Source organism: Poecilia reticulata, chromosome 3 (assembly GCF_904066995.2).
Source record: "Poecilia reticulata chromosome 3, P_reticulata-male-v2, whole genome shotgun sequence".
Classification (NCBI taxonomy): domain Eukaryota; kingdom Metazoa; phylum Chordata; class Actinopteri; order Cyprinodontiformes; family Poeciliidae; genus Poecilia; species Poecilia reticulata.
Window position 1 is genome coordinate 14,921,296 of NC_088832.1, and position 25,552 is coordinate 14,946,847.

General features: G+C 36.7%; 1 protein-coding gene across 2 annotated transcripts in view; it reads right to left on the reverse strand.

Annotated features, from left to right (window-relative positions):
• gpc6a (glypican 6a) overlaps positions 1-25,552 on the reverse strand; it is a 150,948-nt gene that overhangs the window by 107,687 nt on the left and 17,709 nt on the right. For both annotated transcript variants that reach the window (XM_008404363.3, XM_008404362.3), the window contains exon 3: positions 12,381-12,539. In XM_008404363.3, the coding sequence (XP_008402585.1) occupies positions 12,381-12,539 (159 nt within the window). The remainder of the gene's footprint in view (positions 1-12,380; positions 12,540-25,552) is intronic.

The following is a 25,552-nucleotide window of genomic DNA, read 5'->3' on the forward strand; positions in this document are numbered from 1 at the left end:
ATGTACGAGGGAAGCATATCAGCACCTTTGCAGAAGGGGACAATATTTTTCATCTGTCTCCGCCGACAGTGTGAGCTCAGCTGTAGGCCGAGCAAACTCAATATCCAGAGGATGGGATTTTTTGTAACTGAGTTTTCAGAGTGTGTGTTTCAATATCTGACACAAAGTTTAAATTCAATAAATACATGAAAAAGAAGAATCATACTGCACCACGCCAGTGGATTTCCTACTCATTTTTGCTACAGCAGCTTGTGGAGAGACATGCTTCTCACAGCCTCTCCTTGAGGCTCACCAGTGGGACGGAGTTAACAGCATTCAGGCCATGCAGAGCCATCCATCCTGAAGTACAGAAGTGACACCAGGCTGCAGCCTGTGCCAGATGATGGAGCCTGCCACCAACTCTCTGAGCACTGCTGGCGAGACCCCTTTCGCGAGCCCTCAGAGAATTGCAGTCTTCCCGACATTCACTTAGCATAACACAGGGACACCAAAACAGAGGTTATTTATTTATGAACTCTTCCAGGAACTGTGTGTCCACATGGTTTTGGATTTCATTAGTGATGGACATGCAACTGTCAAAGAGGTTTCATCTGCAGGGGTTAAATCAATGGTGTCAGTGCCCTGTCCTCATCAGCGCCCTGGCCTCTGTGTAATTTAGTGTCATCTCTTGTGTAATGAAGGTCTTGTACCGTCAGAAGGTTATCAAGTCCTGCAGTGTCCTTTGTGTGTCGTACATCTGTGCCACGTCCTCTATAATATGTCCTCTGCTTGGAAGTGTACTGCTGCAAGCCAAAATGTCACGGCCAAAGTCTCTGCATCTTTCCATATTCTTCTCTTTTAACAGTTTTATGTATATCAAAGGTCTAGGATATTTTACAGTGCATAGGTAATAGAAAAATGTATCTTGTTTTAAACACAATAATGAAACATCCTCTGCACTCTTGTTCTGAATGTCATTATGTAAAGAAAATAAGTATTGAAAACATAATTTTCTCATTTAATATATTTCTAATCGGGTTGTTATTCGCACCAGATATTAGTAACTTAGAAAGTTATCTTTAGAAAGATCTGGATTAAGTAGAGAGAGCTATTGTCTGGGAAACAATAAGTAATCCAGTCACATTGCACACTATGTTTTGAAGAATAATGTCAAATTTCATCACCTCTGAAACACTTCCAACATGAAAGCTTTGAGGCACATACATTATAGTGTTTGGCTGTTTGGAGCATATGGCACTGACATTTTTATACAATTAAAAAAAGGATAAATGGGAAAATGTACTCAGATGTTCTTGATAAGAATCTGAAGATGAAACAATGCAGGACTTTTCATCCAGCAAGACATGTCTTCCATCCCAAACGGACAGCCAAGGAAATAATCAATTGGTTTCAAAGAAAATCAGAGTGCATAGAAGAGGCCCTCTAAAACATCCACAGCGTTTATGTGAAAATCACAGTTGAGCAATTCACACTAGTTTTTCCATACAGGAAAAGTCAAAGTCTTTTCTACCAAGTATCAAATGCATTTTAGTAAATACGTAAATTAATAAATTGTAAATAAAAATCAAGGTTCTTGGGCAGTTGAATTTACTGGTTGATTTGAATATTGTTCAGAACAAAATCTGATTTGATGGTTATGCAATGATTGTTTTTTAAAAGGATACTGTTCCAAAAGCTTTCCAGTTACTTCAATATTCAACAAATAAATGATCCTGACAACAACAAAAAATGCTTGGCAGGATAAGAGAAACACTTGGAAGCATTGCTCTAAAAAATACAACACTACTAAACGAGGACTCTTGAATAAATCCTATACAAACAAAATGTTTTGAAACTTGTTTTACTTGCCCTATCCAAATTTAGCAAGTACACTCACTGGATTTCCAATTTAGAACCCAGCTGGCCACAAGAGGCAAACTTCCAAAGTGCACTCTCTAAATGGGGCCAAAACTCATCACAACTTGCTCTGTGCATCAAATGCAACCTCCTTATTCAATTTATTCATACTATAAATTAATAATGCCGCTATTATATTATGCACAAAAGATAATGGGAATTACAGATCAGTCCACAAAAGCACGGGCTCAGTCTGCAACAGTGGGGCTTCGGTGGAGTAATTAAATGCGTTCCATCTTTCACTCTCGCACACAGAAAACAGATGCAGTTTGTCCATTTTTGGATATTAATGATGAACTCCTAAAGTCATAGGTTGGACAATTATTCACTTTTCTTTTGAATCACAATGAATGTAATTACAGAACCACTGGTGATGGTTTCAGTGTGTAAGTTCAGTGCTGAAGAGCAGGGAGTGTACTGTAATGAGGACCTTGGAGATCATCTTTTGAAGTAACCATTTGACATCAGCTCTGAATTGTGGGCATCTTCAAAATTTCACTTGGTAACTACTTCAATGAACATCAAACATGAATAATAAATGTAAAGAATTAAGAGTTTGTGATGCCCGGGGAAGTTGGCAGATTAGAAGAGATTTTGTATCAAGTACACAAACAGGACAGGCTTGTCAGAGTATTGAGTACATGTTTTTAAAAGTCAGAATATATTTTTTTGTTGTGTTTGTTTTCTATTAGCCAAAGATATCTATTACCATAAATGTGATGGATCTCATGAAAAACTTCTCTTGTCATCATTCAATATTAAATGAAAACAACTTAAAAGCTGCTTTGCTTTGACAAAACCTTAAAAGTCTGGCATATGAGTCAGATTGAAAGACTGTATCAGTGTGTTTAAGCCAGACTTTCATCTTCATTGGAAAGTGGTAAATATGTCAAAACATTTTGTCATCCCAGCAAAACTCTTGTTTATCTTACAGGCTTTCATCAAAAGGTGCATTTGATGTAAAAACGTAATTACTGTTGCTATAATATTAAATGTTTCATTTCCTCATTTAAAGCTGACACAGATGTTTCTGTACTGCATTGCAACTAAAATGTATAAAAAATATTAGCTTGTTTTGGAATGATTTGCTGTTGTAGTTTACTCAGAAACAAACAGACTTCATCTTAGACTTAAATAAACCATGGAAATATTAGGTACAGAAACAAAGAAATGTTCCATAGAAAAATGGATGAAAAACAACTAAAACGACTCATTTTTTTGCTGAAAGTGGCAAAGAAACTAAAAAAAGGTGGTCGAAAAGTATTCACCATTTGAAATAAGTATCAACACTCTGGTCTCCTGGTCTCCGTCTTTCCCTCTCATGTATAATGAGGTTGATTCTGAAGTGCAGCGCTGACTGTGACTCATCGCTCTCCGTTTTCTCATCAAAGCTTTGTTTCTCCGCTTCTTTAAAGAGGCCACAGTACCATGCAGAGGTCCAATGTGTTGATTATAAAAAGTTAATTATTTTAGGTTCCACTTTATTCTTAATATATGCACAAGTGATACTCTTAGCACAGTTGACTTTAATCAAGAAACGTGTCAAAATTCTGGCTCTGTGTGTTGAAAAATAAATCTTTTAGATCTGCTTAGAGTCCTAACATTTGTTTTCATGTTAAACAGAACACAAAACACCGTGCAGACCAACTGGAGAAGTGAGCGTTCTTCTTTTTTTTTTCTTTTTTTTTTCCTCAATGTTTCCAGGCTCATGTAGTTGAATAGGAGCTTTAGAACAGCAAGGAAGACAGATTAGAGAGAATGGAGTGTTGTGTTTTGAGTTGGTCTTGGGTTGGATCTGGTGTGAATAAGTGATTGTTGGAGGGGAAGGGGGACACTGCAGCTCTCAGTGTCGAGCTCCATAGAGACATGATCAAAGAACTCTGTCAACCAAGACAGCTGTTCAACTCAGACTTTAGTCACCCAACCATGCACACTAATCTCTAGCTGAAGTCTAGAGAGGAAAAAGAAAACTCGCTGACCAAACTGGACTTAATGAGCATCCACCATTCAAGAAGAGCAAACAAATGCAAATGTGCTAGAAGAGATACAGACGCTTCAAACGTATATCCTTTCTTTTTTTTACACATTCAACTTTCAGTTTCAGTCAATCAATAGTTTCCAGACCCCAATTTTTCAACATTTTAGATTCTGTGAATATTCACGTTTGTCCAAATTTCCTGTCTAAAACATCAAAACTTACAACTAACAGAACTGATGGGCTGACAGGTTATCCCCATCGCTTCACATTTGTCCAACCGTGACATGTGCCATGTTCTTTCTGAGCATCGCGCTAAGACTGCGGGAGGGTTAGGTTACATTGAAATGCATCGCTTGTATATTCATCTTCTATATTAGCGATTAACCATAATGCTGCTAACCAGAGAAATAATAGAGCCACTAGTTAATTCGCCATGTCGTACAAGACAGAGCTGTCTGCTACTAGACATTTCATACAAACCATGCATTTGTTTGTACCCACAAAGGGGGTGGAACCAAAAAGTGGTGTGTAGCAAATTGCTAATATTTACATATATAACATTAAAATATATGTTCAGATATGTTTAACATTTTGGTGGCTTAAATACTGAAACATTACTCATCTTGTTAAACTCTCTTGGCAGTGATTTTAGTGCAACTTAAATGTGTATCTTTCACTCTTTACCTACAATTTACATAAGGATGTTTTAACATCTTGAGAGCCGGCAGAATGGTGGGATGAAATTGCATGCCAACTTGGAAATATGAAAATAGCTTTGTTCATAACAATCCAATTGATTTAATTGGGTTTCTTTAAAAAATATTTTTAATGTTAAGCCAATTGGCAGTTTATTTCTATGGCACATTTCCAAAAAAAAAAAAAAAACAAAGTTGAACAAAGTGCTTCACAGTGCTGAAAATAACTGAGTGAAAAATGAAATAGCGTAATAAAAATAAAGTTATAATAATAGAAAACCTGGAAATTTGCCAGGACAACACTAACAAGTAAGTCTATAAAATAAGAACAGACGCAAATGTAGTTGGTGTGGATGGAGAGGGTGTAAATACAGTAATAACACCATTGCAATGCATTCATTTGAATGTGTGATTCTGCAGGTTTGTTTTCCTCTTTCTCCTGCTCTGGGTCAAACTGGCTCCAACATGTAAGGTTGGATGGACAAGTCTTCTGTTGTTGACATCTTTGATAAACTTGGGAATAAAAAGTTTCTCTGTCAGTAGATAACTACACTGCTGCTATCAAACTGCAAAAATGGCCATGCAAGGTGGAGTGAAACGCTGTGCAATCTGGAGGAGGGCAGGCGTGAAATGTCTTATTCACATTTTTAAAAAATGCAGCAAACCAGTTTCTCTAAAACAAGCCTCAGAACAGGGGCAAACAAAGGGTCCGTGGAGCTACAATAAAGAGGAATTCAGACCAAAGCATTGCATTTCTATTTTATACAGACCATAAGTGAACAATTTACATGTAGAAAGGAAGGATTTAAAAGCCTGATATGTCCACTTTAAGAAAACAAGTGTGAAGTGTGCAGGGAAGGCTATTCTCAAATTCAACATAAATTGAAAAGAAAATTACTAGTACGAGCAAATACTACAGCATACATGATATTTTCACGTCTCGTAACTTTTGCATGGGTCTACTATTTACATTATCAAGATTTTCTTGAGCAAATGTGTGCACAGTGTCTGTCTTTTTCCTGCAAAGATCAGCTTATAGTCTTGCAGTTTTAGTTCATTTCGTCCAGCCAATATTTCCTCCCCATTGTAATCTCGCTAACACTCATTCCTCAAAAACAGGCATGCTGTCTTTGATTTTGCAATCTGCCATTTTCACTGTCTTGTAATTTTTGGCATTAGTGTGGGAGCATTAAATTTCCCACTGCTGATCACTGGTGGAACACATTCCTGGGCCACAGAGTGGACCATTAGTCGAGAAAGCGTTCAGAACATTCGGAGCTCAATGCAAAAATTGGAGAGTTTTCAAACTTCTATAAAAATTTAAAAGTTTAGTTGTTTTGGAATAGCACCATTATTACCTTCTTCTATTGGCCTTGTTCTAAGTTCTGAGAATATTTATGATTCTCAAGGCAATGACAGCTCACACAGTTAAAACCAGATGTTTGCTCACAGTTTATCAAAATGCACACTTTCCTTTTTATTTTTTCCATTGGACATTAAATCCAATTAAACCTGTTTCAGTAGACTTAGGATTGCCAAAATAATTTCAATAGGCTGAATGCAGAAATTGGCAACTGTGATCTTCTAGTAATAGATATCTGAAGGAACACCTCAAACACACTACTTCATATTTGATATCAGGAGGACAATAGTGGACTTCCATCCCTAAAGGTGCCATGTTTATCTGTTTGAACAAAACATAAATGTATAAACCACTGGGAAAATCCAGCCATTACAGAGGCACTGTGTCCCAAACATGATTGTCCTTATCCACAGTAAAATAAATACAGTACCAACATGAGCTGTCAGGCAGGAAAAGCTCAAAAAGCAACTCATGAAACAAGAGTTTTAGTTATTGAAGATGTGCCATGTGAAGCAACTTCCTAGGGCCTCAACCAAGATATCAACGCTTCATCCTATTGGACAAATGGACAATCATACCACCAAAGTAGATACAAAGTTTCTTAAGAAAAAAATGTATGCTAATCTAATATCTAATATCAACCCTGTATGAAATGTGCAGGTAGAGCTGAAGAAATATGTGGAGTCCTAGTAACCTATGAACCAGACTTAGAGTACTTCTTTCAGGAAGAATAGAGCCCAGCAAGCTATTGTGAGAAGCTTATAGAAAAACACTCAAAATATTTTACCCAAGTCATACAACTTAACTTAAAGACAACACCGTACATACTGAGGAAATGTATGAAAATGTCTGACTTTAGAGAACGTAATAAAAAACATGATCACTTTTTCTGATTTAATATAAAACTGTAAAAGAAAGGAAACTAAGCAGATAACAAGTCCATTTAAAGAAGGTGGTAATGTCAATGTGGCAGTAATTACATTTCCGTTGGCGTCCTAATGAGTAGAAGCAGAGTCTCAACATGTATTAGTTATAGGGTCAGAAATATTTATTTTTCAGGTTAAAATGTTTTTCTTCCGAGTTAGAAATTACTTTCTAAAGACTCATTATCTGTAAACTGTGATGAGAAGAATTCATGGACAAGTGTATTATGTAATCCTTTCTTGGTTTTGAGAACACTTTGCATCCCCTAGCAAGCAAATGAATCAATCGTTTAAGTAGTACTTGAAAGTGTTAGATTGTTGATGCTACACTGAGACCTCACATGGTGTTTAAACAAGCAAGATTGACTTATATTTTTTTGTTTTCAGTGTCACAAAAGACGCAAACATCTTGCAACGCTGAATAGCTATTTATGCTCGTTTATACTGCACACCTAAACGTCTCCAAAGCAGTGTCATCAAAAAATGGGAGACCAAGAAATACACACTGGTAAATTAATTCCTGAGGACGAGGTTTGGGGCTCAAGACGGAGAAGCAAACGATTGTCGCGGAATCCGCTTGCTTTGATCTGGATGCTGTGAAGCATCTTATCACAGAGAAGCAAGAAGAAATTCCCATGGTTAAAATAAGTGGGTTCCCTGATGATTTGGAGAGCTCTGATCCAGAAATGTTTTTGTGAAACGTCCTGATTAGCAGAAAGTTGAGCCCAACTGTTTTTAAGTGCAACACTCATAAACTATGCTTGATACTCCAATCAGAGAGGCCAGCTAGCAAACAATCTCTTTCCTGTAAATTCGGTAAGATGCATTTCCAAAAAATATGGGAGCAAGAGGTGGTCTTTCCCTGTGCAGCATAAAATGTAAAAGCACTGTTTGCCACTCTGATGGCATGTTTCATGTCAGCTCTGCACATGTTCTGAGTCATCTCCTCAGACCTAAAAGGAACATCTTTTGCTTTCAGCACAGCATGGAGCTGCTTTTTATCCAAGGCTTTCTCTGAGATGATAGACGTACTCCATGCACTTCAGGACGCATGCTGCCACAGAAAATATGCGGTCATCCTAATTCATGTTGCTACCTTGACCATGTCCAAATCAGTGCACTTTTAGTAGTCCTGTAATGTTGACATAGCTGCTTCAATCTAAGCTCCCAGCAGGCTAATGTGTTTTCGTTTTTTTTGTTTTTGCTCCGATAAGTAGGGGTCTGTATGCATGAATAAGCATCATAGAAAAGTTGTCTAAGAAGTCAAGACAGCAGCAGGAGATTGCCTTAAATACCTTCTCTATATTTAAGTATGTTAGATCCAGTGCGTTGATGCCCCCAGTAAAAAAAAATAAAACACATGAGACTAAGAGCTGTCCTGGTTACTAACACTAGAAGAAATTTTTATGGGTATAAAGCATTTTTGCTTTTATCACAGTACACCTGTAAATTTGTGATCTACAGACTGACGTTGACAATTATTACCTAATAGAGCATTCAGACATTTTTTAATATTATATATATTTTTTATAATAGTTTGTGCTCTGCAATTATTACTATTTTATGCTGTACATAGTCACTGTCAGACAAAAGCCTTGTACCTCCAAAATAGAAGTTTTCAGGAAAGGAAGAAAGCCTCTTTCTTATTCATGTTAATTCTTTGTGTTTGCTGCTTTTTCAATGCCTATTGATCAATAAAACCACAGACATGAAGGTTTATCATTAGAGCTGATCTTCCAAACCTTTTAAGAATTAGGTTTCTTTTTATGCCAGTGTACACAGCTTTGTGCACACACATGCACACGCATGCACACACGCGTGCACACAGACACAAAATAATATATTTTTTAAATGAAATTTAGGTCGTTCTCTGAGACACCTGAGCAAGCAGACATATTTTAAGAGAATAAAATCAGAAGTTTGTTGAGGGTAAAGCCAAAAATTATCAGTCAAATGACTGCTGAAGTGCACGTCTGCAAAGTTAGTAATATATTTTTTTCTCCCTGCACTATATGTGGTGTTTATATGATAGAACTCTTGAGGGTCCTTGGTTGAGCATAAGGCATGCTGAAAGATGGGGTAAAAGAGCCCTCAGCCAGATGATTGGACGCTCATATCCAAGCCTTAATTCTAGTGTGCAACAGTCATTTATGGCTTCAAGATTGCTCAATAATGCATCAGAACCCACAGGCCTTCAGGGGAAGCAGCCAGTAATCAAAAAGTAAGTTAAGGTTTTCATAATAGGGGACTATAAATAACTTTGGACAGAAATGGGGGCATGTAAAATTTATAAGCGATGATTCAAACCCCATGAGGTGGATAAGCTTAATGCAATAAGAAAGCATGTGATATTAAGAGAAGTAATGATTTGATCACATATGGAAGATGATTTTTTTAAAATAATAGATTACTTATGCCTTAAATGTGTCAATAAACAATTTCAATATTGTTCTGAAGGTTTAACTTCCAAAATCTTCCTTTATTTTTGACATATACTGCGTACGTCGAACTATTTTAAAAAAGGTTTACACAGTCAAGGAAACTTTGTATAAGAAATCGGTATCAGTTAAGCTTATACACAAGTAAAGCTAGCTTTCTCTACTTGCAAGAATAACATCTTTATACTGACAATACTCTAAAATACTGCAGTTTTAACATAAGAACTGTTAGAATGAAGTGCATGCACATTTGCTAAAACCGTGAGACACTTTGCCCTAAAACTCATAGCTGTAGGAAGGTTCAGGCAGTGTGATGTAACACCAACACAAATCATGTCAAGAATGTGTTTTGTGGTGAATGTGGCTTTCAGACATACTGCAATACAATATAGGTAAACAAAAAAACATGAATTTATGTAACTGGACATTGTGTAATGTGTGCCTGCATGGTTGTCCTCTTTGTCTCTGTGATGTGTTGAACTGGTGAACAGTCTACCTCTTGCCCCATGAAGGACTCCAGAAAGTAACTAGATCGCTCGCAAACATGCATGAATTGAGTGGGAAAAGATCCCAGGTAGCTGGACTTTTTGGAGACCATAATTTCCGTTATGTTAAACCATCAATGGCGACGCTTGGCAAGTGCTGAGTCAGCTCAAGAAAAGCTAATTTAGTCTCAAGCCTTTTGTTTTTGTTTAAGCTTGTTTGGCATTTCTAGATTTTGTATTAAGTCTGTCCAAATGTTACAGTGGCAATACGAATACTTTTTGTGATTTAGTTTGGTATGTTTTGAAATAGTAAATACATAATTTATTTTATTTTTAAAGATACAGTACAAATTACTATTTTCAATTTTCCTTGATTTTGAAATAATCTGTGTTTAGTTATCTCTTCAGGAGTTTTAATCCAGATGAATAAATAATTTTCAACCAGCCTAAAAACAGCACTGTTGTTCCTGGGATACCGGTCCAGGTATTTCCAACCCGTCAGATGGATCATTTAGCAGTCGTCAGTGACACGTTTCAAATACATCATCCTTGATGTTGTTTGGGCAATGAAACATTGATTTCTCTTTTTGCTGCCCTCCCTTTTCCTGGTTCAAGCAAGCAGTTTTAGATTTTATACACAGAAGGTCAAAAAAAAAAAGATTTTATAACAGTGAGCCATTGAGAGTTTAACATTTGATCCAAGCTTTGAAAGCAGCTATCTTCTGCAAGTGAATGCATGTGTTTTGTGCAAAAATGACAGAATCTGAAACTGTATGTCTTTTGCATAAGATTATGTAATTCCTTGTTTCAGTGACAGCATTATTTTACTGATAAAAATTCAGTAAATGTTATTAAACATTACTGAACACAACTGGACAAAAATGTGAGTAAAACAATTCTGAGTGTCAAGTAACTGGGTATTTATAATGTGCATATAGGGAAGAATTTTAATTCATAGTTTTTGTTGAACTGATTTAAAAAACACTAGGAATGCACTGATGTGAAAATTTGGGTTAATATTAATATCTGATTCTGATATAGCTGCTATGGCCAACAACCAACACTTACTGAAACTATATACAGTATATTTTATATATTTCACTACCTTTCAGTACCTTAGAAAAATCCGATCACATCCCTGACACCATTATAGCTTTTCTGTTTCAGTTAAACTCCCCACAATCCTGAACTGCATCGCTAAAAAATGTCTTGTGGTCAAACAAATCAACATGACAAAACGCCCTCAACTTTCCCTTCAGAAAAAAAGGCAACTAGATGGAAATAAATATTGGTCGTTATATCTGGCCAGTTTTATTTATCAGACTCATACTATTTAAAAATGACTAATATCAGCCGATGCCATTGTCAGCGTCAATATATCATCCATTCCCCAAAAGGTATATTTATTCCATTTGAATTTTAGCTTGAAGAAGACTGCATTTAAATCCCATATTTTTTTGTTTCCCATATTTTCTACTCATCTTTATCCTTAATTCACTTAATCTGAGCTTGGTAAAACATATTTAAGCTCTTAAAGAAATGGTCTTGAAGGGAAACAAAGCAGGTGAACAATGGACATCTGAGCAAGAATGGGAGCAAGAAATAGAAGAGACATATTTCAGCAACATAATGTGAAAAAAATCATTTAGAGAATTTTACTTTGTCAAAAATGTTAAACCCTCAATCTAATTCAGCAATTGTGCTGGACAAACAAATTTGGTAGCTTTGTGGAAGTTATTTTGAGAGGTGAAAAATCATCTACTCAATGATATATAGGTGGTCATAATGTTATGATTGCTTAGTATTTATTGCCCATTTTGTCATTTATCTCTTACCAGATCAAAAACACATAACTCTTATGATATTGCACTACAGTCTCAAGTTGCAGAGCAATTATCTTTATAATTTTTAATGACTCCTCCACTGTCTGTAGGTTTTGAGTCTGCGGTCTCTGTGTACCTAGTCTCTGCATGGCAATGTCCAGTGATTACCTCACACTAAGCCTCATCTATCTGCCTGGCTGCCTGCTAATCTGCCTGACCACCCTGCTTATTCTCCCACAATCTCCTGGATTGAAGTACACACTGGTTCGGGCTACACTGTCTGGTATTCCACTCATACACTCTAGTGAGAGCCACTCACTCAAATCCACTTATCATCTGGTGACCTTCGATTTTATTTTATTTTTTTCACCCAGCATCCATCTCAACTCACCGACTCCAGATTCGACTTTTATTAAACTTGGTGACAATTTTCTGGTTTTCTTTTGTTAAAGACACCTTTGGGTCGGAATCCTAAACTAACATGAGAAAAATAATTTTTCCTCACTTGCACTGTTGAAATGTGGATATATTTATATTGGCTATTTTAAGACAGGTTAATCAATGCTGTACATCTTTTGTATTTGCATTTCTAGAATACTGAATATAAAATCATGTTGGAAATTTCCAAATGCCCTGCAGCAAAAAAGGTTCAAAATAGATCAAGATAGGAATAAATAACTTTAAAATTTATAACTGGCTTAAAGTTAAAAAGTACAAGGGGAGTTAAATTGTCTTTCATGAATTTTAGATGCTAAACAAATGAAAATGTCTCAACTTACCGTCAAACTTTTTATGTCTGGAGGTGAATGTTGTTCTCATGTTGTGGCTGCTGTCGTCAACCATAATCTCAAATTCCTGCTTGCTTTGCTGGCTGAGTTTGTCCTCCATCTCAGATGTGCAGCAGGTGTAACCCTTGGGACAGACACGGAGGTGCTCACCTGAACGAGACAGAGACACGGAGAACCGTTTTGCAATGCCACAGGATTTGGATGTTTCATAAGGCTGCGCTAAGTCTTTGATCAAAAGTCTCCTGTGATTTTTGGGACTCTCGTTGCTGAAACTATCAAAGACAGCCAGACTGTAACAAATGGAAAAGATAATGTTTATTGGTGAGACGGAAAGTAACTTTTATATACCAGCGTCTATTCCCCATACAGCATCTTTATCACATCAACGTTACAGGAGATAGAAAATACTGTTTTCAGAGCCGAGTCAAGTCAGGTCAGTCTTATGTATGCAGTCCAGAATAACAAATTAGCCGTAAGACATGCAGCAAGATGGAGCCTGGCATGGCTTCAAACTATGACATCAGCCAAGCAATCTTGGATAATGGTTACATTAGAGGATTTCTGTTCACTAGGGGCCAGCATAACAAGCTATAAACAAATCACTAACATATTTTGTCATGACAAGTAACAATTGCCTCTTTACTCATCCATCAGATACCAAACAATATTTGTTTGAAGTCATCTTTCTGCAAACCCTATACAGAACTAAAGCAACACCTCTGGTGTGAAATATTTGGTAAAAATATCATAGTGATGAACAGAAATCAAATAGTTACAAATGGTGTTTAATTGAAAACATGGAGAGGATTTATTTGTTGAAAATAGTGCAAATGAGACTGCTGACAGCAAAGAGTCACAAAATGCTTGATTAATGGAAATTTGCCATCTGTTCTCTTTGTGAAGAGACCAGAGTGAAATTTTACATTAACCTCAGAAAGCCATTCTAAATGTGTTAGAGGATTAAATAGTTGAGAATGTGTAGAAGTGGAAATAAATTCTTAATTTAGTTATTATTAATGCTGGGTAACTGAACAACTGTACTTGTGTTACACTTAATTTTTATAATAAAGAAAAATATTATTTTCTTTAGAGTTGATGGAAAAAACCATCCACAATAAAGCCAAACACGTCAGAGTTTGTGTGGAGGACCCAAATGCAGGGAAGAGGAAAGCTGAGGTGGACTCAAAGATAAAGATATTTAATAAATAAAACTAAATTAAGCACATTAAATTAAATAAATCCAAAATAAAACAGAATGACACAACAGTAACCACAAACAAAAAATGTGTCAACTGTACGCAAACAAAACACAGCTAGATATGAAAGGACACAATACCCACAGAACCGGGCAACTCAGAAATACTAAAAAAACAGGAAGTAACTAGAACACAGAAAAGAAATGGACAAAATAACCTAAATAAAAGTAGAAACTATCAATAAGAAACTCAGAAGCTGAAAAAACTAAATACAAGACACAAAATTACACAAAACAATAAACTAAGTCAAACCCATAAGAGAATGATGTATTAAATAAAAGTATGGCTTTGAAATCATTACTACCAATAGTGGGGGGGGGGAAGAAAACATACTGTAATTTTAAGTTGCATTCATGAGCCACTAACTGCTTTTGTTTGAGGTGGAAAAACCAGAGAACAACCCAATATTAAAAAAAGACAGACATTGTAATTTCTTTCAACAACATCTCCAGAAGTTGTTTAGAAAGACAGCATCCATTAAGCAGATTCTTTGGAAAATAATTGTACTGCATCTTTGACTCCTTTCAGATGCATAAAGAATTACCTAACACACTATTTCTCTGCATGTTGCACACACTGTGGCACTGAGAATCTCAGGCATCATTAGGGATTAAATGAAAAAGTCTGGCTAGAAGCCACATGAAAGGTTTGAGTTTTTCCACATCCACCTATTAACAAATGAAAAGAGAGATGAAACGAGTGCCACTGTTCCAGTGGGGAATTGGCATGGCGGACAGTGAGAGTAGGACTTTTTTTTCAGAAATCCTTCTACAGTAAACCATTGCTTTAAATGGCAGGTACTAAGGTGCTTTGCATTCTTGTACAGTAAGTCATGGATGAAGCAGCTCTATATGGATAATGAAACAGGGAAGATGAGGGATGTACGTGCAGGCACTCTCTAATGTACCTAATCCATAATCAGACCTAAGAGAGGCACCAAACTCCAGTAATGAGGTGCACCATCAACAGTTCAACATAAACACTTTCCTCCAGAGTGTTGCCATAACCTTCTAGCAAAACTTCATAAAACCTTAAAAAAAAAAAAAGCTGATTTGCAACTGTTGATTTGCTAATTGACAATGTGGTTCAATTAATGCAAAATCATCTTCCCGCTCCCATACGTAACAGGCAATATGTGAAGCATCACTGTGTGAAAATTTGTCAACATAGACATTCATCATTGTGTCAAAACGCCTACAAAAAAAAGATGCTTTATAAAAATGCGTCAGTATCTTCATATTTACTCATCACCTTATTCACAGATTTATCAGTCAAAAATTATGCACTGTTTTTATGTCATTTACTTGAGATATTCTTTTTATGAGGTCTCACTAATCACCGATTATAATTCATGCGACATTGCCTACAAAGAATGGGGTAATTAATTCATCTTTAACTAGCACACTTGGACAATATTAAAGAAAACTGGTCATTCCAGGTGTACAGCATGCTTGACAGAGTCAGAATGTGTAGCTGTCTGTCCAAATAGGTGTGTGCTTGGCACAACAGTAGGTCTACACCTTAGAGTCATAATGATGGATAACTGAGGGAAAACTACAGCTTTGTGCTATAGTTTGAGACCCCGTGAGTTTGAAGGACTGCAAGTTGCTTTCAATTTTAGGTTTCCTGCAATGCAATAAAATTGGCTTAAGTTGTTGGAATACAACTGTTGGCTACTGAAGACTGGCAAAAGAAAGAAAATCAATAAAAGGCAGACCTGTCTTTAAGTGTAAAAGACAGGTGAAGGGAATTGGTAGTGCTTTTAGCTTTCATGGGCTGTGCACCTCTCTATTCACCTCTCAGTTTTGTTTTCATATAAACACGTAATTTGACTTCACCCTTCCTTTGTCACTAAAGCCAACCGACAATAAGCCTTTTGTGAGTAGTAGCCATGAGCATGAGCTGCATTTATAAGGCCTTTTAAATTGGATGGTTGTATGTTAACCCCTCTTTGTGCTCATCTTTATGCCTCTTTTTTCATAAATAAAACAGCAATCTAAACTGAATATTGTAAACAGGAGTAATAGTAAAGTCACATGAAATTTTGCAGCACATTTTGAATGATTCATCTTTGGGTTGTGCCCAAAGGAATTTTTTTAAAGCCTAGGTGAAAAAAATGAGCAAATGTAATTAATGAAAAACAAGTCTCTACATAATTAGTGGTTTTGCTTGAAAGACACAAAACTGTTTTACTTTTGACATTAAACAACACATGTTTTAATCTCAAGCTCTGACACATCCACCCACATTCATAATTCATTAACCTACTAACATAATCACAAATTCATGGGTCACCACACACAGCCATGCAGAAATCCATAAAACATTGTTTACTTAAATGATCATCAGATTTATAAACAAATAATTATGCAAACAATGTGGAATTGCACAATTAACTTCAACATGCTCCATCTTACTAAGGTGGCATTCTGCCCTTGCAGCTGCACCGCAGCTCGTATGCCAGAGCAGAGCGCACTGCTGCTCAGCTTTCTGAATGAGCTGATCAGGGATCTAAATGTATGCAATTATAGACTGGCAGATAATTTAGGATAAATGCTAATGTTCTTGGGAGATCTTTCAATGAAATGTTGTGTCATTAGCTTAAATGCATTTCAATCAAGCAACAATTAGAAACATGTTTTAGGTTGCAGATGCAATCATCTGTTTTTTTCAGTTTCTACAAAGTACAGATGTGCTTGGCTCCCCCTGATCATCACATACAATATGCTCCCAGTGATGATTGAAAATAAATGTAATTACGTAAAGTCGTTGACCAGTTTGTCATCTCAAAGTCCAGTTGATTTGTCAGAGGAAACATGGTGAAGCTTGGTTGCATGACAAACACAATCAGCCGTGCAAATACAATTCCTCCCCTGATGAAAAATGTTATTAAATATTTTGTAATTGTTTATTACATTTGCAATATACATTTAAAACATAAAACCTAATTAGCTTACAAATGGAGTTGATTGAATTTGGTGAAAGGTAATATTTAACAACCAGTATGATGATGCAGAGATTAGAGTGCTAAGACCTTATATGAATGATGAAATTTATGCAGGTTTTTGGGTATCCCGTCCCCTTTGGCATCATATTTTCTGAAAATAAAGACACATAAGTGTGCGTGATTGATTCTTTATTTTAAAGCATGTGTCTAATGGTCAGGAAAAAGACTATCTTAGTATTCTTACTATTTCCAGCAGCATTTAAAAAAAAACTTGGATGCAGAAATATTAGCGGTTTCGGCAGACAGGTTTTGCTGACGCAAGAACATTAGAAATCACAATAGTTAAACCTAAAATACATATTTCATACACTGTTGCCTTGCAGAACAAAGGTCCATGGTTCGAATCTTGGACCGGGGTTCATCTGTGAGGAGTTTGCATGTTCCACCTGTGAATGTGTGGGTTCTTTTTGTGTACTTCCAAAGTCAAAATATATGACTCTTGGGTTAATTGGTCTCTTTAAAGTCCCCTTACATATTAGAGCAGTGTTTCTCAACTCTGGTCCTCACCGCCTCCCTGCTCGGCATGTTTTAGATGTGCGTCTTTTCCAGAACAGCTGATTCAAATGATTGCATGACCATCAAGTACTGCAGAAGCCTGCTAATCACCCAGAGATACAATTCAGGTGTGTGGCAGAAGGGAAATACCTAAAACATGCACTACAGGGGGGCGGTGAGGACCAGGGTTGAGAAACACTGTATTAGAGTCTGTGTTCATAGACTCCAGCATGTCTCTGTGATGGACTGGCAACCATCCAGGGCATACTCGCCTCTCACCCAATAACTGCAGTAGAGAGGCACCAGCCATGCCCCATGACCCTGCAGACATAAGTAGGTATAGACAATGGATGGATGGATAGATGTATGCACATTTATAAGAAGTACAACATTTAATTTGTAATGTTAAAGTGCCACACATGCCACCACTCTCCCATATCTGTATTCCTTTCTTTAGTTATATATTTAAATATGTGATCATGTAAGAATTCTGATTTTGTGATAGGATAATTTGTCTTTTTTTTTCTAGATGCTTTGTCATTTCATAGAAGTTCAAAGTTTTTCCAACCTGTTTACAACAAAATAGCTTTAGCTCCTTATATTTATTTTGTGTCTCCAGAGACACAAAATAAATGTGGGAGTCATGTACTATTCCATCCATCCATCCATCCATCCATCCATCCATCCATCCATCCATCCATCCATCCATCCATCCATCCATCCATCCATCCATCCATCCATCCATCCATCCATCCATCCATCCATCCATCCATCCATCCATCCATCCATCCATCCATCCATCCTCTTTACACCCTTGTCCCTTAGTGGGGACCGGAGGCCTATCTCCAGCTAACGTTCCGGGCGAGAGGCGGGATCACCCTGGACAGGTCGCCAGTCTGTCACAGGGTATCATGTACTATACAACGCAAACAATATGAACAGAATCACAAGATTAAACAAAATTAAGCCATATGTATCAGGACATGTGTAAGCATTTAAAAGTGATCTAAAAATGTGGGTGCTTTTTCACAATGTGAGAGGTTTCTTTTGACCCACTCCAGTGAGACAGATACCATAATGTCATTACAGCGGCATGTGATGTGGCCTGATCAGCAACGGCTCACGAATTCCAAATACAATCAGCGTATTGTACATTTTTTCTTAATTTTGTCTCTATGGTATGACTGAACATTACAGAAAATCATTACAGAAACAAAACAAGCCAGCTAGTGTCAGTTTTCCACGTCTCCAAACTCTTCTGTGTGAAGGAGAATGACGGGTGAGTTTGCGGACTTTGGAGCTGTATCTGTCAAGTCACATCTTCCTCTAAAAGAAGAAAGAAAATAACTAAACCCAGATTAGAAAGAGTGTTGGCAGAAAACAGTAGCAGCCTCAGCCAAAACCACATAATCGAAAGATTTTCACTGAAAATACAGTGTATAAAAATGACACATAGTGCACAAATCTTGATACTGTTGGATTGAAGCAATAAGGTAATCGATTCAAAATCCGATTTAAAATTTGGGTCTTTTTTTATGATTTCATTTATTTATTTATATATAAACTTTAACTGTAAAACAAGAAAATTAGGACATTACAAACTCAGAAAATAGAAAATCTCTTTGTCAGAGCGGGAGAATAGATCATATGGTGAAACTTGCTTTAAAGTGACACACAACATGGCGATTAATTTTCTTGTCTTCAAAAAGCATCTATTTCTCTTTTGATAAATGCAAAAATGGATGAAAAAGTTTGCATAGTTATTCAGGCTCACTCATGGCAACTTGATTTAGGTCTGACATGGATTTCTTGGATTGAAACACTTGATGTAATACTTCTCAGATCTATTAGGTCGACAATATTTCAGACAACCACCCAGCAGTCACTGGATGAGAGGCCCAGTACACCTTGAACAGGTCGGCGGTCAATCACAGCAGAGACTGACAGCCATGCAGTCTCACAGTTACTCATTTCGGCCTGTGAAGAGACGGTTCTAACCACCACACTACTGCGCATGTTTCATCGTCCATCCACTTTCGCTGAACTTATTTCAACTACAACACAAGATATTTTGCAGTTCCTCTACTTAAATTACCTTACTTACTTATTACGGACAGGTTTTATGAGCTATAGCCAGACTGTGAAGGTCAGAAACAAGCAGTACTTTGGAGTTATCTCCACAGTTTTCACAAAGCATGAGTTCCAAGCACCTCTGCTTCTATTATTTGTAGAAGCGTTTGCTTGTGTTGTGCTCCTTAAGGACAACATATTCAGAAGACACAGAGAAACATAATTATTAGTACCTTACAAAGCAGCAGGAGGAAAAAATACCCAAGGTTAACCAGAAGTCCAACATCATCTAAACCAAGGGTGCCCGATATGTCAATCGCGATCGACCGGTCGATCGCGGAAAGGTTTTGAGTCGATCTCGGCAGGTGACAAACTGAACGCCGCCAGGACGCTGAGACCAGCACTTCCTGTTCTGACAGGGTTATAAAAAAATATTCACTAAGAACCTAAACGTTTGTAGCTTCATTAAAAAAATTATAATTATAAAAAATCAACAAAACGTGTTAAAATTAATAATCTCAGTAATTATTGTTTCAACAAGGTGTTGCGCAATTCTGTGCGTTTCGGTTCCATTAACAAAAAACAAAAAAAAAGAAGAAAAAAAGGCGACTCAAAGACCGACTGACGAGCAGAGCAGGAGTTTAAATTAGCTACCCAACCACCGCTGTGTTCATGAAAGGCTTATTAATAATCGAGAAATAAATATCAAGACTGGGAACCTGATATCGTAACGGACTGAAGGTTGTGTTTTTAATGTAATCTTTGCTCAGCTTGAGGGGTGCAGGCGGTTGCCACGGCAACGGTTGTGCTTAAACAACAAAGAGACTAAAAAGGTAGGAGTGGTTTAGAGTTGATCGTCTATTCGGGTTGTTGTACCTTTGTTTACCTTTGCTGTGGCTCATTATACCCGCTGCAGTTTCTGAACATTCAATAAACGACAAAATTTGACTGATTACCTCGTTTGTTTGTGAGTATGCATCACAACAAACATCAAATAGGACAAATAGATTTGATTATGTTTTAACAAATTCTACTGTAATAATTATGTGAAATTTAATTAATTATATCCCGACTTCAGAAGATTTGCCTTTACCTTTATTGGGCTCTTTGGTTCCTCCTCTCAGTCTGTAGTTTCTCATATTGAGGTCATCAAACCAAATTTCAGATCTGCCATGACTGACTGACACCTGCTGGTGTCAGGTTTGCAACCAGCTTCTGACTGACAAACCAGTAACCCTTCCCAGCGTCAGAATCTTCTGAGGAAGAAACTGCATTAGGTTTTCTGACACTTTATTATTTCAGCTATAACTGATGTATATTCACATATAAAGTTAGTCAATAGAGTTTAATTTGCAATTTTTATGTCTTTGTGTCATGAGGCAGATCTCAGGTGGCTGGTGAGAGAAAAAGTAGATCTTGCTCTCAAAAAGTTTGGGCACCCCTGATCTAAACACTCTCACAAGGGTCAACAATAATATAAACATATTGAACTATACAATAGCAGTCCCATCATATCAAAAGTGAATAGTTATTTTTTTTTTCTATTTCAATTTCATCTCTATTAATATAAGCATATGTTACAGGGAAATGTGAAAGCCAGACAATATTTCATAGCAGCTGAGGGAAATGACGGAGTTATCTGCCCATGGAGGGTCCAGTGCCAGAATGATTCCCAAAAGCATTCATTAGTCTACCTGGCCAAAGGGCAAACTGCATATGGGCTTCGCCATCTGGTACAACTTTTAACCACTCTTGCCAGCATTTATGAAGTAAGGACAGTCTCACAAGAGCTCTTTGCCAAAACAAGTTAGCAGATCTTGAAGTCAAAAGAAAATACTGCCTCCCTCATCAATACTGAAAGTATATAAAGCAATTTTGAAATGTTATAAAAGAATTGCAACACAGCAGATTTTCTAGTGTAGTCTGTGTAAAACTAATTTATTTCAAATTTGTTTCCTTTAATTAAACAAACAAAGCAAAACAAGATTTATCAAAAAACTAGAGTCTATAAAAGTCAAACCCAAACAGCACACACAGTACAAGAGCATTTTGGTTGAAAACCTGCTTTGTTTTTATGTTGCATCATCTACTGACGCACATTATTGGGTTTTTCTTGCACTCGAGCAGACCAAAGCTCTGCACTTAGGAGATATGCTGTTGTATGAATCATATTTATTATCATTGATCTTCCACCACCTTACCCCACTGGCCTCACTCAGAACGGCCTCTGGAATATTGCTTTTTCAAAGGACTTACAACCCCTGTTCCCACAAAGCTCTAACAAGTACAGCAACTCATCGCCTTCAGATGAGGTTGAACACCTAAAACAGACGCAGGTTCTTGACATTTCAATTCACCAGTAGAGTTTACTGGTCCCTGTTCTCCTATGATTGCCACAATTTAATTTGCTTTGAAGTCATTGGGTCTAAATATCCAGGGTTCACTTTGAATGCCTGAACAACAATGACTTTCCAGCAAGCGCATGAAAGGGGGTTGGAACGGGGTATTTGGGAACCTACTAGCCACTAGATTATTGAAACAAGTTTTCCATTTTAGATCATTTAGATGGGTTAAAAAAAACATTTTTTTCAATGTAGGAACAATATATATTTACCAAACAACACTTTTTTGAAAATGTTAGTTTTAAGGTGAATCATACTAACAGGTGTCAATGCCTCGGTTTTGATGCAGAGAAACCCAGAGTGCACTGCATAAAAAAAGTGAATATTACTGATAATCAGTATTTTTATTCAGCTACAGGTAAGTTGATACCTAGCTATCTAATTAGCTAGCTTAGCATTGTCAATCATTCCTTAGAGTAAATAAAAATAGAGCTTTATTGAGTCATCCAGGAAAATGCTTTTTGCATGCTGCTAAGTCTCTAAGTAAGTCTGAATCTGCTTACAAAGGTTAAATAATAAAGCCTTGATTTTTATGGAGACTCCTCTGATCTAGATGTCTGTTGTAATTTATATCAATCCTTGTTGAGATTCCCTTTCTAGCATTTTCTATGAGCACTATTACAGTTTGGAAACATAGATACAACAGATGATTCAAGTAAGCCTTTTTCATTAGTAGAAAACCTGACCATTCTCTTTTCTGGTGAACTAGCATATAATACTCCCACATCACAGCATGTCTTAGCTATGGGTTGAAATGAGAAAGGTCAGATTAGCCTGCAATGAATAGTTACCGCTGCTCACTTTATATTTTGATGAAGTACCATAGGGGTCAAAATGTCTACAGACAGATGGCCTCTGCTGGAGATGTTGGTGGTCCAGCAAGTCAACTGTGTCCTGAACCATAACCATTTGCTAGTAGAAGCGATGAATGAACATTTATACTGTTCAGTAATCTAGTAGTTCTGGTAATCTAAAACAAAAATCAGAAAATATCAGATTGATTTATCCTTTGAAAGAAGCATGGCATCTTGTTTTAGTACTTCATAATATACTATCTATAGCATAATGATGACTATACAGAACAAGCAGAGCTCAACTAGTTGAAAAGTTTAAAATTTCTCCCAATGATAACCTGTGACAGACCAGGTAGTTTTTTTTTCCTCCTCTGCCCTCTCTTTATACTAAATGGTTTGAGTCAAGTTCAGCACACTGAGCAGTAATTGCCAGAAGTCTGCCTGAGCTGCATGTTCCTTTTAAAGGTTGACACCTCTATCTTTGAGATCTATTGACTCGGGCAGAGCTTAGGCCGTCTCCCACATCTGGGCCATAACTGTCCTCTCTTTGTTTGTGCTGAAACACGTTTAAGGCTCCTTTCATTCAGCTGACGTGACCTAGATTAGAGGGCGAAAAAGGAGCTTAATCATACCCTCAAATAAATTAAACACTGCTGAATGATGAAGAGCTCATGAATACTATGTACTGTTTCATTAAAAGAGAGAAAAAAATACAACTTCTATAATCTTTTTACAGGAAAGAAATGTTTGCATGATGAGCCTAATATTCCAAATTATATATTTAAATCTGTAAGATTCTTACAATCTGGAGTCAGGGGAACATAATTTGTCTTCTAAACATATTTAAAATGTTTAAAAGGATAAACATAGGATAAATAAATTAATTTGCATATGAAAACTTCCAAAAGTGAAAAAATATGTGAGCAATGCACATGTAGAATTAAATCAAAGCATGATTTTAGTGAAGTTAAATACACATTCCTGAAATCATATGCCATTTTGAGAACATCCAGATTATAATTATTATATGTACATCATCAAGTGATAATTAAAAAAATACATTAAATATGAGTTAACATAATGCCACAGTTTTTTAATGCAACATCGTTTTTGATTTTTAAAGATGCAGAGCTTTGTGCCTGGAAGTCATAGTCAAGAAAATACCAGATCAGCAGCATTCTTTGCTTTAAAAGCAACTCAAAAATGGTTCTCTGGGACAATGGGTGGGTGCAGCCAGTTAGTATGCATTTGTCTGTAAAATTAAGTGTAATCCATAAACGGCGTCTTCTTTTACAGCCTATTAAACCTAGAAGCCAAATTGATGAGATTTTTGTAGCTGTTATAAATCAGCAAATAAAAAACATACGCTATGCATTTCTATAAGCAAGTTTGTGCATCCTGTTGAAGGTGTTATTACTTGTCAACAGAAATCCACAAGCTGAAAGTAAACTCAATTTACTATGTTAAATCACATCTGTCTGCATGTTGAAGTGAGGGGGAAAAAAAGGCATGAAGCTCGATTGATCTTTCCGCTGCTCTGCCATCTGGATCTCCCTCCATCACCCAAATCACCCTCTTTCAACTATTTCCACTGGGGCATGAGACCCAAATTGAATATGTCCAAACAAGATGACACAGATAATTCCCACAATTGCTCCCACCATATGTTGCCTTGGTTGGATAAGGCTAAAAGAGTTCCTAACTTTCAAACAACTTCCAAAGTTGGAAAAATTATTTGACAGTAATGTGTAGACAACTGTAGGGTTCACAGAAAGGTGCCAAGTAGACATTTCTGCTCTCATGTGCTGAAAGCAACCAGAAGACTTCAAGTTCATAATTTTGTGATGTTTTTGCCAATGTTATGTCAGCTCTACCCCTTTTTAGTCTAATGAACGTGCTTGCAATGTGACAGCAGTGTAGGTGTTATTTAATGATTTTTTTAATTATCTCTTGCTTACTTTAGTTTAAACTGACAGCATAGCTAACAGATAACAAGAAAAAAACATGTTAGCTGTATGTTTGTGAATGTATCAAATTAAATTGTTACTTTGTTCCTTGTGTCAAGACAGTATAATGCTAAAATACCTAAATGAAATTCCAAAATGACATGAGCTGGGTTCTGTTCGAAAAAGGCAGATGGTTTAAATGAAAAGCAGTCTCTGCACTGAAAAAATTAAAAATAAATACTTCTCATAAAAAAGACTCTGCTCTGCACCCCAAACCTCACCCTGTTTCTTGTAAAGTGTTAGAAATGCAGATCTGACAACCAAATACATTTTTCTTTTTTTTTGCAAATGGAAAACACACTAAGCTAACATAATATACAAATTATGAAGATCCATAAATTAGCATAATAAAAATTTGTCATTTTCTCGTGTTGTCAGGTGAATAAAAGAGGAATATACAGTTCTATGAAAAAGTATTTTCCACCTAATATATTGCTACTGCTTATACTTATGCTTAATATTACAAATCATTAAACAATCTTAATTTCAGAGAAAAAAAAATTAAGTAAAAATAGCAGCCTGGCTCAAGGACTGATTACTGTCTAATGGCCAGAAGAAAGCTTCTTAGACAACAAAAAGAAGACAAAAATATATTTAAAAAAAATATCTTAAAAAAAACAACACCATAGACCAAGGCTAAATAAATTTATGACCAGATGAGAAACAAAATCATTCATATCTATCAGACTGGAAAGAATTAAAAAAGACATTTATTTAGCTTTGGGACTCCAGCGAACAACAGAGAGAGCCATTGTCCAGAGTTGCAATAGAGAAAACATCTAACATTGGTGAGTATTCCCAGGAGAGGCCGGCCTATCAAGATTACTCAAGGAGCACATCAGCTTACCTTGGAGATCACAGAACAGAAAAGAGAAGCAAACATAAACAAAGCAACATCTAGAGCAGTGGTCCTCAACCTTTTTATTACCGCGGACCGGTCAAGACTTGGAAAATTTTGCTACCTACCGGTCCAGGATAAATCCATTCTCCTGTCTCTTCCCCGGGCCCTTTCCCCTTTGCAAAGAAACTTTCCAAAGACATCTGATCTGTTTCTTACTCATTTTGCTGTTTGTGGCCTCAGTGTTGGCGCGCAAGTAACCGAGAGAATCTGGTTAAAGGTTTTTCAAAATAAA